This window comes from Drosophila eugracilis, unplaced genomic scaffold (genome assembly GCF_018153835.1).
Source record: "Drosophila eugracilis isolate 14026-0451.02 unplaced genomic scaffold, ASM1815383v1 contig_1765, whole genome shotgun sequence".
In the NCBI taxonomy this organism is placed as follows: Eukaryota; Metazoa; Arthropoda; class Insecta; order Diptera; family Drosophilidae; genus Drosophila; species Drosophila eugracilis.
Genome location: NW_024572605.1, coordinates 6,514,172 through 6,528,612, shown reverse-complemented (window position 1 = coordinate 6,528,612; position 14,441 = coordinate 6,514,172). Strand labels below are relative to the sequence as shown.

General features: G+C 42.3%; 1 protein-coding gene across 6 annotated transcripts in view; it reads left to right on the top strand.

Annotated features, from left to right (window-relative positions):
- Nucleotides 1-14,441, top strand: part of LOC108106474 (potassium channel subfamily T member 2) — a 93,737-nt gene that overhangs the window by 72,468 nt on the left and 6,828 nt on the right. For 3 of the 6 annotated variants that reach the window (XM_017213552.2, XM_017213549.2, XM_017213548.2), the window contains exons 2-20: nucleotides 2,846-2,925; nucleotides 3,359-3,458; nucleotides 3,526-3,724; nucleotides 3,789-3,863; nucleotides 3,922-4,005; nucleotides 4,064-4,158; nucleotides 4,222-4,405; nucleotides 5,940-6,203; nucleotides 6,292-6,470; nucleotides 6,631-6,771; nucleotides 7,823-7,972; nucleotides 8,075-8,334; nucleotides 11,082-11,387; nucleotides 11,581-11,731; nucleotides 13,370-13,475; nucleotides 13,538-13,753; nucleotides 13,809-13,972; nucleotides 14,042-14,153; nucleotides 14,227-14,412. In XM_017213552.2, coding sequence (XP_017069041.1) covers nucleotides 2,846-2,925; nucleotides 3,359-3,458; nucleotides 3,526-3,724; nucleotides 3,789-3,863; nucleotides 3,922-4,005; nucleotides 4,064-4,158; nucleotides 4,222-4,405; nucleotides 5,940-6,203; nucleotides 6,292-6,470; nucleotides 6,631-6,771; nucleotides 7,823-7,972; nucleotides 8,075-8,334; nucleotides 11,082-11,387; nucleotides 11,581-11,731; nucleotides 13,370-13,475; nucleotides 13,538-13,753; nucleotides 13,809-13,972; nucleotides 14,042-14,153; nucleotides 14,227-14,412 — 3,052 coding nt within the window. Of the gene's footprint in view, nucleotides 1-2,845; nucleotides 2,926-3,358; nucleotides 3,459-3,525; nucleotides 3,725-3,788; nucleotides 3,864-3,921; nucleotides 4,006-4,063; nucleotides 4,159-4,221; nucleotides 4,406-5,939; nucleotides 6,204-6,291; nucleotides 6,471-6,630; nucleotides 6,772-7,822; nucleotides 7,973-8,074; nucleotides 8,335-9,315; nucleotides 9,622-11,081; nucleotides 11,388-11,580; nucleotides 11,732-12,154; nucleotides 12,710-13,369; nucleotides 13,476-13,537; nucleotides 13,754-13,808; nucleotides 13,973-14,041; nucleotides 14,154-14,226; nucleotides 14,413-14,441 lie in introns of all 6 variants that reach the window. The other 3 variants (XM_017213550.2, XM_017213551.2, XM_017213547.2) reach the window with 3 other exon arrangements.

Here is a 14,441-nt window from a genome sequence, read left to right as displayed (position 1 = left end):
CCCTAGCGCAATTTCATCAAGGAGTTGTAATCAAATCTCGACACGAACACAGAAACCGGAGCCTACCACGCACACGAAATTAAATCAAATTTTCTTTAAAAAGCTCACCAAATCAAAAATCAATAAAGGTAAAACAATCTAAGCACATCCAGCCGCGGGCTGCCCATTTGCCCATTTGCCATTTTAGCCAGCTTTAAACTCAATATCTGTGGATAATCAAATGATGGCACAACAAAAACACATTAACGTGCAATTTGTCAGCCCGGCTCATCTCTGGCCAAGGTAGTTCCCACAGACCGAGACCATGGTAGAGCTTGAAGAGCAGCAGAAGAAAGGAATCAATTTAAGACCAAGTTTTGGGGGTTACTTTAAAAGTTCATAACTTTGCGGGGTTCACGAACAGAACATCACATAGGAAAAATGTGAAATCCTGCGGGTATAAAACCAATTATTCGAGGCTAGAAAGTTCAACCAAAAAATATGCAAAATGGTATTATTTAAACTTGCCAAAATGTAAGCATAAAAAGATGCAAAACTGTGGAAATTTTAGAAAACGAAGTTTCCTTGAAAAAACATTCCCCTAAAAATGGGTTGGCAAATAAACTTCATAATTTTTTAGTTTATTTTAAAGCAGTTAAAACAGCAATCACCTGTAAATATTTAAAGCCAACCATTAAATTAAAGTGTCAAATAAATAAACAATAAATCCTACAAAGTTCTCGACAACAGCGTTGATTTTATATTTAGGACATCGATTTAAATAATCCTTAATTTTCAAACCTGACAACTTTTCCGTTATTTCCAATTCAGTGGCTAACCCGCAGCTTTTACTTTCAAAGTGAATTTTCAACAGAAATTTTTTACCACCTGCAGCTCTCTTTGCTGGCATTTTCACAATTATTTTTGTTTATTGGAAAATTTGCAATCAAATTCAATGCAAATATTTTGTAGTTTTGATTACGATTCAGCTTGGATAAATGAAAATACGAAATTCATTTGAAATATATGCAAAGCTCTCTGTGTGCCAAACTAAAGACATAAAGCAGAAAGAAAATGGCTAACAAGTGACAAGTGATTGGAGGACCCCTTCTTGGCCAGAACTTATGGCCATCTGGGCAAAACGATTGTGCCGCGTTCAATGGCCGGAAAAAAAGTGAGAGAGGAATGAACTTGCCGCCACAAACCGCACAGAAGTGCGAAACATCCTTCGGGGGCAGGTCAGAGTTGATTGTATGCAGTGGCACGTTGGTGCTTCTGGCCGGGTCATAACTGATTCTTGGTCACTTGGTTGCTATGTGTGTGAGATGATGACTGCGATGGTTTGGGCCAGCAAGCTCGTTAATTTCACCACGCACTCATCCAGTCATCGTCCTTGGCCCTCGAATGGCCCCTAAGGTGCCATTTCTGAGTCAACACCGCTGCCGGGAGCCTCACTTGACTTGAACTATTCTTACAGTGTTTTTCTGTAGTCTCCACTACGGCTGCAAGTGCATTAACCCCGTACCATGAATATTCTGAACTGAAATCTACCCGAAATGAGCTGCGACAGAAAGCTGCCCAAAAAAACAAAGGACAAGCAAGAAGGTGGCAAGCAGTTAATTGAATCTCGCCTGGGTTTCCTTTGTGCTCCGGGCTTTTAAAGCTACTCCTTTAATTACTTGAACCCGAAACGGATTTTCAACTGTAGTGCGGCCAATGTCTCTGTGCAGTCAAGTGCAAAAAGATCCCACAAAAATGTTTGCTCAACACTTATGATGTGCCTGGACTGGAATACTCAGACTGTGAGACGCCAAATGCAAAACTCGAGCAGCACATAAAAATATATTCTATATACACCGAGTATAGTATATAGCAAGGAGAATTGTAGAAAAAAGCTTAAGCTTAAGACCCATATTTCGTTGCTCATACGCCATGTGTGCCCGAGTGGTTAAAACTCGTTATACACTTAAGGCAGCAGTGTTGCAGCTGCAGTCAAGGGTTATCAAATATAAAGAATAAGAAGAAGTTCAGAGAAAGAACTCAAAGAGTCGAAGAGGGCATGCCCTATAACTAAAATAACTTTCTTATTTATAACTTTGATTACAAATGACTACAAAATAAGAGATTTTCCTTTGATCTAATTCTCTAGAACATCAATGCTTATGCCCCGGGCACAGACAGATAGTCATTGATGAAAAACCCCATTCACCCAGTGCATTATCTCAGGGAAAAGCCCTTTGCAGACACCATTCGTCCTTGAGCTATTTGGGAGGGCAAAGGGGTGGACAAGACAGTCACGTGTGTGCAGGGCTGCCATGTGCCCAGCTCCAGCTCCAGCTTTTCCTTGCCACCAACTGTCGCTCTCGGTGCCTTTCAAGATACTTAGCTGCACGCACTAACTATGGACTTACACAAAAAGAAAATTATATTATTGATTTTAATTTTTTATAGAAATACACTTAAAGTTTGTTATAGTTGATTAAGTAATTGAATTATTTAAGAAATGATTTAAGATGTTGCAAAAATAATGCTTATTCTAAGGCAATTCCCATGCTAACTGGTTTAAACTTCTTTTGTAAAACTAAACTTACCATTTTCCCTCTGTTTCTCATCAACGAACCTTCTTTCTCAATGTAAAGTAATAAGTTATAGGGAAGTGTGCAGCCAGCTGCGTCACTTAATGTGATAAGTAAGCGCATCAATTGTCAAGTGCAGCAAGTGGCGCCACGGAAACGAGGGGAATTCGATTGTCGGGGATAAAGGCGTGATGTTGTACAAGGGTCCTCGGCAAAGGCTTTTGTTCGACAACTCAATTTAGAAGCTCAATCATCAGTGTTCCCCTTCTTTTCTTCTCGTTCCTTTGCAGAGTTCGTGTGGAGTACTATGTGAACGAAAACACATTTAAAGAAAGACTGCAACTCTATTTCATTAAGAATCAGCGTTCAAGTAAGTAATCAACAGCCAAGTATTGTCTTTGAATTAACCAAAATACTCGACTTAATTACAACAATCAACAAGGTAGTATTTAATTGAATTTGATTAGTGGCGGGATGTTCGGGAAACTGAAGTATATATCGATGTATCCTGCCAGGATAAAAGCACACACACACACACACACAAGTTTACATACACAGACAGACGAACGAATGACATTACAAAAGCGAATTCGATAATCTTGGGTAAATATTGATTTGGAAAGGAAATAATTGAACAGGTAAACAGGTCTCGATTGAGAGGGGGAGTTTGTTATTTTCGGGGCCAAAAGGTAAAACCCACTGGACAAACATTCCCAGACAGTGTAATTCACTCAACTGACCCAAATTCTAACGCATTTGCTATTTACTTCTACCCTCCCCCCCTCCAAAAAAAAAAACGAAAGGCCTGCGCATACGAATCGCCGATTTATTCCTTAAGTTACTGTCGTGTGTTCTCTACATAATACGTGTGATATTGGATAAAAATCCAACATTTATAACATGGTGAGTGAGTTATGGGACAGGCAGCTCTTCAATAAATAATTAAATATGAAAATTTCATAAATAAAAGCTATGGCTGCGAAGTGGGCAATAAGACGGAGTTCATCATCTCGGCCAAACTGACGGAGGAGGAGTTCCAGGAGAATCCCATCATCAACTGGGACGCCATACTCTGGGTGAATCGGCCAACTGTGCTCTGGGTCCTGCAGCTGCTTCTAGCCATGGTGTCGCTAACGCAATCCTTGGTTCTCACATATCTAGGCTATAAGGTATATCAATAACTTTTAGAACTAGAACTTACCTTAACATTAACATTTGTAAACCAAATTACAGGGCAACATCTGGCAGCAGATACTCTCATTTCACTTTATACTAGAATTAGTAACGACAATACCCTTCGCACTCACAGTAGGTTTTAATCTTTGAATTCTAAAATCAGTCATATTACTAGGGCTTATCATTATAGATTGTTCATCCTCCACTGCGGAATCTCTTCATTCCCATTTTCCTCAACTGCTGGCTGGCCAAAAGATCGCTGGAGAATATGTTTGTAAGTAAAAATCCCAACTTTATCCTAGTTTCCGACTTAATATCCTGTTTATCATTAGAATGACCTCCATCGGGCCATGCAAAAGTCTCAGTCAGCTCTCTCCCAACAGTTGACCATACTATCAGCCACATTGCTGTGTTTAGTCTTCACGAGGTAATTGGCTCCCTTAATCCAATGAATTTAATCTACATAAATATCAATCTATATATCTTTCAGCGTTTGTGGTATCCAGCACTTTCAGCGCGCTGGCCATCGACATTTGAATCTCTTTCAGAGCACTTACTATGTGGTTGTGACCTTCTCCACGGTGGGCTATGGTGACTTTGTCCCGGACATTTGGCCATCGCAGCTCTATATGGTCATCATGATTTGTGTCGCCCTCATTGTGCTGCCCACGCAGGTGAGCTTAACGAGGCATCTAGTAGCTCCAGGATAGGGCATTACCCAAAGTCAAATAGTTCCGTTTAGAAGCTATCTTATAGCCAGGCAAAAAAGCCACATCAAATATTTATGCTTCATAAGCCGGGACCAAGCCTTATCCCCATTCATCATCTGCATTCTAGTTGGGGTGAGGTTTCTGGGTGGGAGACTTTGGTCATCAATCGATATTAATAAATAGAGGGGCTGCTGTCGATGGAAATTGTTCACCATTTGCTCGCCTCACTGTCTGTCCGTGACCCCAACCCATAGCCAGACTGACTGACTGACTGCCATGTTCAACAATTTGCAAACAATTGTTTTATCAACAAAAACAAACGCTGAACAGGCAGCAGCAGCAGGACTAGAGATTCTATGGAGAAATGCGAGCTGGAATAAATCTGAAAATGGGAATATGGAGAAGTGAACACTCTTTAAGTTGTCTTAAAATGATAGATAGATAGATAGATAGATAGATAGATAGATAGATAGATAGATAGATAGATAGATAGATAGATAGATAGATAGATTAATACAAAAACCCAAAACTATTCCTGAACATTTACCAAGCCAACATAGTCCTGCATAGTCTCAGCTATTGGAAGAGTATAAAAATACGACTTACCCATTGGTGACTTGGCCAAACAGCAAACAACAAGAGCATCCATCAAAACAGTTTTTCTACCTTTTTTCTAGCATAGTTTCGTCTAGTGGAATGGGTTTTGTTCACCCCAGCACTAAAAGTTCCAAGTGCATGTCAATATGCTGCACAATTTATGACTTTCTGGGCACCGCCCCTCGCCTCTATAAAAACAACAAGTTGCATGCCTTTTTGAACAAAATGTTGCAAAAATCCATGGAAGGTGCTGGCACTTAAATTTAATTGAACTTATTCAATTCTAGCAATTCAATTTCCTCCAGAGAGGCTTTCAATATTCTCTACACAGAGAAAAACTAAACAAGTTCGTCTTCTATAAGTAATAATTTAAAAGGTTATTAAGGAAAATCCATTATATAGTCAAATTTTTCAACGGTGTAGCATTTTATGGTGCGAAAAAGTTTAAGGTGAGGTATTATTTCAATCTTTTAAGAGCAACATTTCTCATCCTATGCTTAAGTTTTATGAGAACATTAAGCTGGCAAGTAGCAAGGTCATGGTAACCTTTGAAAAACTGTACATAAAAATATTTTTATATGAGCTTGATTCCCAAACTCCAGTTTAGTTTTGATGGGTTCGGTAAACAGGCGTTATAGGGCCTGGGGTTAAACGGACTTTAATATCAACATTAAACCTAACCATGGAATGAGTAAAATGATAAGGAAGATTCGGGAAGTCGATTCAATGTAAGTCTGGCCATAAAAATAGTACAACGTGGGCGTATCTATAATGCGATCCTAAGAGTAAGGAAAGTAGTACCTATCAGAGCTTAATGTCAAAATCTAACGATTAAAAGATAATGGTTTTCCGATATGATTGATGATTTAGTTGGCTAATAAATTACTCCTGTCCCATGCAGTTCGAGCAGCTGGCCTTCACGTGGATGGAGCGCCAAAAGCTGGGCGGCAGCTATAGTTCACATCGCGCTCAAAGTGAGAAGCATGTGGTGGTGTGCTCCACCACCCTGCATGCGGACACCATCATGGATTTCCTCAACGAGTTCTACGCCCACCCGCTGCTGCAGGACTTCTATGTGGTTCTGCTCAGTCCCATGGAGCTGGACACGACGATGCGGATGATCCTGCAGGTGCCCATTTGGGCGCAACGCGTCATCTACATTCAGGTACATTTGGTCCTTAATCCGGCTTAGTTATACACAAGTAACTGACTCAATGGGGGCACCAAAAAAAAAAACACCCACGCAATTGCAGGGATCCTGTCTGAAGGATGGTGACTTGGCACGCGCTAGAATGAACGAGGCGGAGGCTTGCTTTATCCTGGCTGCCAGAAATTATGCGGACAAAACGGCCGCCGATGAGCACACCATCCTACGTTCCTGGGCTGTCAAGGATTTTGCACCGAATGTACCGCAGTATGTGCAGATTTTCAGGTGAGTTAACAGCACATTCTGCTACTTCTGCGATGTCCATATCATTTTCACGAATAATGCGATTTTCCTTGTTTTTTTTCGACATTTGCAAATGCCAAATGCGACGCAACCAATCGCACATCCTACGGAAATTCCATTTCGCATTTCCGCCATTCCGCAGACCTGAGCACAAGCTGCATGTGAAGTTCGCGGAGCACGTGGTCTGCGAGGACGAGTTCAAGTACGCCCTGTTGGCCAACAACTGCACCTGTCCCGGCGCCAGTACATTGGTCACCCTGCTGCTCCACACATCCCGCGGACAGTACGTATACGCATGGTTGTACTGCTGGCGCAGGACATGCAAAAAATTCTCTATCCGCTTTGCGTCATCGGCTCGCTTGGATGCGTCACGTCACCGGCGGAGTCGGTGGTCAGGTCACAGCCGCTTGATTGCTCATTCAGACGTTTTTCCCCGGGCCCTTTATGTACATTTATATTCAGTGTAGTATATAGGTTTTTTTTTTGCGGCCCAGCTAATTTAGTTTAAGTTAGTGTGGGTGGTTAAATGCAAAAGCTAGATGGCAAAGCCATGATTCAGTGCTTACTTTTTGCTTATTGAAAGTTTTTTTTCATGCCGCATATTCCCCAAGTTATGGGTTGAAGGAGTAGGTTTATAGGAAAAATCACAAAACTAGATATAAAAAGAAAAACTGTATCATAAAGCGATAAAAAGTTGTAGTTAAATTGCTAAAAATAACACAAATACTAAAGTAAAAGCTTAAAATAACTTAAGGCTGTAACTTGGTGCTTAAATCATAGCATACTTATTGGCTGCATCATATTATTTTTCATACCTTAAGCCGAGCAGCTGTATCACCTTTAAAATGGAAACAAATTAATATAAACTTTAATAAGCTAGTAAAGAAAACCTGAAATAGCTAAAAACTTCATTTAGATTTAACGAGTAAACCGCAAGCAAATGAGATATTTTGCCTCCTTATATCTCTCGCACTTACATGACAGGAATTCAATTTAAAATTCCAGTTTTAATTAAAAGCATTTTGTGACATGCCAAAGTAAAACAAAAAAACTTTGCTCGCCTTTGGCAAGTGTGAAAATTAGCAGAGCGAGGAGGTCGAGTTCAGGTAGAAGTGGTTTCCCGCGAAACCTTCAATTAAATGCGGCTTTCAGTTGTAGTTTCCGTGAGCTGTGGTCGTGTGGCATGAAAAGCCGGTTTAATCAGATGTCAGCGAATTGCTAATTGGGACACCAACTGAGCCGTGACTCATGAATTTCACATGAGCCTAACCTAAGTCACATCTCTATAAGTTCATATATCCCAAATACATATCGATCCTTTAAATTATCTACAGGGAGGGCCAGCAGAGTCCAGAGGAATGGCATCGACTGTACGGCAAGTGCTCCGGGAACGAGATCTACCACATTGTCCTAGGCGACAGTCGATTCTTTGGCGAGTACGAGGGCAAGAGCTTCACCTACGCCAGTTTCCATTCGCATCGCAAGTAAGTGGTTAACCCCTAAGGCATCGGAATGGAGAATTCTCCACAATTCACAGCCGGAATTCGTGCTAAACTCCATCCAATTCCCATTCCAATTCTATACAGATATGGTGTGGCCCTGGTGGGCGTGCGTCCGGCGGAGCTGCCGGAATTCTACGAGGAGACCATTCTGTTGAATCCGGGACCCAGGCACATTATGAAAAAGGATGACACGTGCTATTACATGAGCATCACCAAAGAGGAGAATTCCGCCTTTGTCGTTAATCAAAATCAAACATCGGACCCGACGGCAGCTGGCAAAGATGGGGGCGGGTCTGGAGGCGGTCCCTCCTCGTCCGTCTCCACCCACCCCGCTGCTGCAACTGGTGGGTAGACCCTCTCCCTAAGACCTTGAGTGTATGATTGTGTGTGTGTGTGTGTGAGGTTCAACCATTTAAAATTCAAGCGAATGAATGAACAAAACTACTATACTATATATATCCATTTACATACAAACATAAATATGATATATATATATGAATTATGAGCTTTCCTTATTTAGCAACAAGTTCTTGCTCTGTCTCTCTCTCTCTCTTTCTCTTCTCTTATTACATTTATCCAATAATCCTTATTTTTGAGGCTGAGTTAAAAGTTTTCCTTTGTCGTTTCCACCCGACTTTTCAGTTTGTTTGGTTTGTCTGAATGAAAAGAAAACGCTTTAAGTGTGTGTTTTGCGAGCGAGTCTGCCTCGAATTAACGTTAATCATAATATTCGCCTGGCCCGATTTTAATTTTGATTTTGTGTTCGTGAAACTTTCCACTTTAATCATTTCGTATGGGTTTCAATTTGTTAATTAATATATTCCTACGAGGGAGTTACTTAGCGGCTTTGTTACTTTAACAAAATGTATATCAAAATTAATACAACATTTGAGAATTGATGTTTAAGAACACGCTTATAGGTTCTAGAGGCAATGTCCTTTAGGTGAACTTAGATCTCACTTAGGATTGGATAATTTTAGGTTAGATTATGTCTATAACCCCACACACACACAAACACACGCTAGTTTTACAACCAGACATATTAACATACATATACTCGAACTCCTATATCATTAGAAACCAAATGTAGGTTCAGTTTTCGTTTTCGCTTTCAATCAAATGTGGTAGATAATAGATTTAACACCAGAACTCTTGCACATTTGATTGAACTCGGAAATAGTAAACATGGGTTAAGGGGAAACCTCCACAAAGTCTCCACACATGTAGTCCACATAAACACTCATTTGATCGTTAAATGTAATGTATGAATGTCGCCTAAGTACAACAATATAAGTAAACTACTACATCATCAACTATGACAACAGCCAATCCAACAATAACAACAACAACAGTACAAGCAACAATAACAACAACAACAACAATTAGCACCACCTTCACATCATCAACATTACTATCAGCATCAACAACAACAGCAACAATAAATGCAACCTCAACCGCCGCAGCCGCACCACCACCAGTGCCGTCTGTTTGTGTGCGTGTGCCCCACAGTCCCAGTTACGATAGTGGTGGTGGCACCACCGGCACCACCCACTTGCAACCGTATCCGTATCCGCAATCGCATCCGCCAATGCAAACACCAGACAGTGGCGAGTTTGCATCACTATTTGTGCGTGAGTGTGACACCAGAAATACCAAAACCCCAAGCGAAAGTAATACAAACAAAAAATAAAAATAAATAAATATAAAAACCTGCAAGTCAAGAAAAAAAAACCCGCATCTTTGGAATACAAAACATTTTCTTAAAAAAATGAAGCAAATCACAAATATTTCGTTCACGTTCTTTGCCTAACTCTATCACTCACCTAAAAAATTAAACCAATTCAGCGTTCCCACACATCCAAGCTATATCTTCCGCCATTGCTCTCTTGCTGTCTCGATTTTGGAGCTTGAGCTGCCTTTAAAGCCCCAGCCCCATATAACTCACATTCTCCGCTACCCATGTCAGAACACATTTCCGCCGCCATCAAAACCCGTTTCTGCATTCCTTCTTCTCACATACACACGAGTAATATAAAAACCCAAACATGAACACTAGGGTGGACCAAGAAACAGAAAAAAACTAAGGTTTAAGTTTTTTGTACAAATCTTTTAAATAATATTTTTTAATAATATTATATAATATAACAATAATAATAATATTGATAATTTCTATTTATCAAAAATATTCTAGCTTGATATTTTTAACACCATGAAAACTTGCACATAATCTTTTTGTAAATATTATTTGTTAAAAATCATAAGAAATAAATGTTAAAAATATTTTTATAACATTAAAAGTTTATAAAATTGTACTACCAAGGTCCACCCTAATGACCACACCTAACCTAGCCTTGCCCTTTTTCCTTTATTCTTCTTTTGCCACTCTATGCAAAACTATTTTTGTTGTTTGCTTCATTTTTTACTTGCCTTCTTCTACTTTTTCTTGCTCACGTTTCGTAGTTGTCTTTTTGCTCAAACATCACTTTTTCAACTTCCGCCCATCATTTTCTTCTTCCGCCTGTCTTTGCATTTCGTTCTGTTTGTCTTGGTATTTGTGTTGGTACATATCTGTGTGTGTGAGCATGAGTTTTGTATGTCTAGAAATGGCTGTAAATAATATATCCACCTCACGCAACAATTCGTGTAAATTAGCTTCATAGAAATAGTTTAGCTTGTTGTGCGTTCAAATTAAGAGCCTTTCCCCCCAATCCTGTAGCTAAACCCCTTTTATCAACTCCGTCCTGACGTCCCTGTAATTAAGTAACCAAAAACTATTGGCAGAAAGGGAAAGACAACATTTTGGCCAAGTTGCACCTTAATCACTTTGCCGAAAGTTTCCCGGCCAGTGCAAGCTTGTCGAGGACTTTTAACGAGTTGTTTTCCCCAGGTTTGTCTTGTAGATTCTCCTCCCCCAACTTTGCCTTTTTTACTGCCCTTTTTTCTCTATCACCTTTTATTTTGTCGCTCAGCTGAAATTAGTGGACATTTTAGCCTGTATAGCAAGCGCCAAAGTAGCTGTAATTAGAATGGATATTGATCGGCAAGTTGGACCGAGACTAATTGCACTTTCCGCTGCTCTCTCCCCATCCAGCCAGCGATAATCCGACGGCTGTGATAATCTCGGACTCCAGGCAGAACCTCAAGGACACTACGGTGACCCAGACGGCGGCGACGATAACCACAACGACCCTGCCGCCTCCATCCCAGACAATGGGATCCCCGAGCATGGCCGGTGGTTCGGGTGGTGGTGGAGGCCTTGGCTTGGGTAGTGCCCACAGTATGGGCACATCGCTCAGTATCACACCAGCCACACTGACCACCACGGGCAATCACCTAGACGTGCCCTTTGCCAACAATCCCAACCTGCTCAGTCCGGATGTGCTCAACCAGCGGAGGGGTAAGTTAACTTTATATTCATTAGCCAGGATTATTAGCAGTTTGAGCTTAATAGATTCACGTAAAATTCTCATCAACTTTAACTAACGAAAAGGGGTTCCACTTTAGGATATCTTAAACTATTATTTACGACTAATCGACTAGAAATCCTTTTTTATGGAAATTTCACTTCAAATTACCGCTTCTCTGCCCAGGTAGTAGACGTCCCTCGATCCTGCCCGTGCCCGATATGTTCACCTCCTCCTCGTTCAGCATCGCTGGCAATGACGATGGTGAGGAGGGGGACGAGAGTGATGATGAGATCGATGACGAGATGCCCTGGCGTTCGCCATCCGAGAAGATTGCGTAAGTATCGCCCCTCTAATCGGATCCCTAAGAATCCCTCTTTTTGTCACTATTCCGAGGCACCGTATCCACCCTTCCCAGTGTAGTGTCTCTATCTACATAGAGTTTAACCCTCAGATTGTACCACGTATGTGTATCACTAACTATACTTTTTAGCTAAACAAATTTTCCACGAGAAACTAACATTGAACATGAATCTGTGTACATAGACCATGCTAGTCTGATTTCTGCAATCCAAAACGATCGAAGTTCTGCATTAGTGAATTTCTGTACCAACTCGATCGCTAAGGATTGTGAGACCTAACTGAATGTAAATTGTATATGTTGTATTTAAGCACTAGACACTAGACCCCCCTTCCCTATTTGTAACCACAATCCTTATGAACACATCAAACTAAACGAAAATCGAAAACTTCGCCTCAGCTGCTTGGGCGGGCATTTTCCCCAATCGCGAACCTATTCGCTCATCATGAGCTCCTCGGAGGATTCGTATCAGCGCGGTTGCAGCTTCTGCAATGCCACTGCTTCCGCTTCCACGGCTGCTGTTGCTGCTGCTCCACCAGCTGGCGATGATGTTTATCCTGGTGATTCGCCAGGTGAATCCGTAACTAATGCTGATTCGGTTGACTTTGCCACCGCACTGCCATCCGAGGAGTATCTGCCCCAGTTGCGCAGGCGTGTCATGAAAAAGAGCTACAGCTGCGACAGTGAGTGCCGTTCAGTGCCTGGAATGGGAATGGGCATGGGTTTGGGTCTGGGTGGTGGAGCCTTGGCCAGATTGGCGGCACGAAGGCGACAATTGCAACGATGTTGCTCCTGCAGTTGCTCCACCACCACAACAACAACAACAACAGCACCGGCGGTGGCAGCAACAACAGCAGCAATGGCAGCAGGAAGTGGGGCAACGGCATTCACGTCGAGCAGTTCCGTAGAGACACGTCGAACGGTGCGTCCGGTTTGGGTCTACGACTACTCCTGGTAAGTCTGACTGATTGGAGGTGAGCGGGAAACTATGTGGGTGGGAAAGGACATTCTGCGGACACACGCCATTTGTTGAAGAGTTCTTGTCTCGTTGTTGCTGTTCGTTCGTTGTTGTTGCTTTTGTTTGCCTGCCGCAGGACATCTTTTAATGACGCCGCCGTTTACCTTGGACCAACTGAGGAAGAACTCGAGATTCCATGCTGTTCGCCAGGTGGCTGTTTGTCGTGACACTTGGTTGCTCTTGGTGCATCTGTGCATCTGTGCATCTCATCTGCATTTGCTTCTGCTTGTTCCTTGGCTTTGTTTTTGTTTTTCGGCTTCAATTGTGTATTCATTTCTAAAGAGCTCGCCGGGAGCGATAAAGTTTCGTCGAAGGAGCAGAACTGCAGGGTTTTCCGGAAATCACACACTTTAAGTTTCACCATTTTGTTAATTCGTAGTGAATGCTTTGGATCTGCTCGTAGTTTGCATATTTCCCCCCAGAAACACCCAACACAATTTCCCAACTCGTAGCTAAATCTTTTGAGTCCCAGCACAATCTGCTTGTTTCCCCACTCGTAAACATCACCGCCACCACCCACCACCTTGATAACCTGCAGCCCAACCGACTTGTCCACTGGGAGGTCACGTCTAACCAAGAATCGTCTGCCATTCCAGCATCGTCAAGGGTTTTCCGCCCGTGTCACCCTTCATTGGCGTGAGTCCTACGCTGTGTTACCTGCTCAAAGAGAAGAAGCCCCTCTGCTGTCTGCAGTTGGCTCAGGTTAGACATTTACACGACCCGCCTGGCCATTTCATTAGGTTTAAAACCAATCTCTTTCGTAGGTCTGCGAGCACTGTAGCTATCGGAATGCCAAGGAGTATCAGTGGCAAAACAAGACCATCATCCTGGCCGCGGATTATGCCTCCAATGGCATATACAACTTCATCATCCCGCTGAGAGCTCATTTCCGATCGAAAACCTCGTTGAACCCCATCATACTGCTCCTGGAGAGAAGGCCAGATGTGGCCTTCCTAGATGCCCTCTCATACTTTCCTTTGGTAGGTTTATATTACTTTCTTCTAGATGGAAGATGTTGATTTCTCTGTGTGCTAGGTCTACTGGATGCTGGGCTCAATCGACTGTCTGGACGATCTGCTGAGAGCTGGCATCACTTTAGCTGAAAGTGTGGTGGTGGTCAACAAGGAGCTTTCCAACTCAGCTGAAGAAGATTCCCTCTCCGACTGCAACACCATTGTAGCCGTTCAGAATATGTTTAAGTAAGTGAAAGGATTGCTAGAAAAACTGTAGACTTGAAAGTAAATCTTAATCCTTAAATCTCTTTCCAGATTCTTTCCCAGCATCAAGAGCATCACCGAGCTGTCCCAAAGTTCCAACATGAGATTCATGCAGTTCCGGGCCCACGACAAGTATGCCCTTCATCTCAGCAAAATGGAGAAGGTCGGTAGCGCGTTGGCCCCACGCCCATCCTTTCAGCTGACATTTGGTTAATTTGCCGCTCACTTAATTGCAGCGCGAGAAGGAGCGCGGGTCGCACATCTCCTACATGTTCCGGCTGCCGTTCGCCGCAGGAGCCGTGTTCAGTGCCTCCATGTTGGACACCCTGTTGTACCAGGCCTTCGTGAAGGACTATGTGATTACCTTTGTGCGGTTACTGCTGGGCATTGACCAGGCCCCAGGCAGTGGATTTCTGACCTCGGTGAGTGCTAATCAGGAGATGGAAGGCTA